Source organism: Mesitornis unicolor, unplaced genomic scaffold (genome assembly GCF_000695765.1).
Source record: "Mesitornis unicolor isolate BGI_N332 unplaced genomic scaffold, ASM69576v1 scaffold28916, whole genome shotgun sequence".
In the NCBI taxonomy this organism is placed as follows: domain Eukaryota; kingdom Metazoa; phylum Chordata; class Aves; order Mesitornithiformes; family Mesitornithidae; genus Mesitornis; species Mesitornis unicolor.
Window position 1 is genome coordinate 3,183 of NW_010189342.1, and position 415 is coordinate 3,597.

At 64.6% G+C, this 415-nt stretch overlaps 1 protein-coding gene across 1 annotated transcript in view; it reads right to left on the minus strand.

Moving 5' to 3' along the window:
* Window positions 1-405, minus strand: part of PAX4 (paired box 4) — a gene marked incomplete at both ends in the record, with an annotated part of 3,040 nt that extends 2,635 nt beyond the window's left edge. The window contains 2 exons of the mRNA XM_010186036.1: window positions 40-255; window positions 334-405. Coding sequence (XP_010184338.1) covers window positions 40-255; window positions 334-405 — 288 coding nt within the window. The remainder of the gene's footprint in view (window positions 1-39; window positions 256-333) is intronic.
* Window positions 406-415: the final 10 nt, after the last annotated feature.

The window sequence follows — 415 nt, forward strand, 5'->3', positions numbered from 1 at the left end:
CAGTTATCCCCCCCAACCCATTGCCCCCCCCAGACTCACACTGGGGGCCCGATCCTGGCCGCACACCCCCTCGTCCCGCAGCCGCATCCCAATCTCCCAGGCGAAGCTCCCCGGCTGTTCCAGTTTGAACTGGGCGATCCTGGCCACCACACCGGGGGTGGCCACCCGGGCCTTGCCCCCCACTCTGACTTTGGGGTCCACCCTCCCCGTCCGATAAAACTCCCCCAGGATTTTGCTGACGCAGCCGGCTGATACCTATGGGGGATGGGATGGGGTCGTTTTAGCGGGAAAATGGCTTTTTGGGGTGCCCCCCTCCCCAAATTTGAAGCCCACCTTGAGGGTGCGGGAGATTTCGGAGAGGCTGAGGCCTTGGGTCGCCAGCTCCGCGATCCTCAGCCGCTGGCATTTGGGGAGG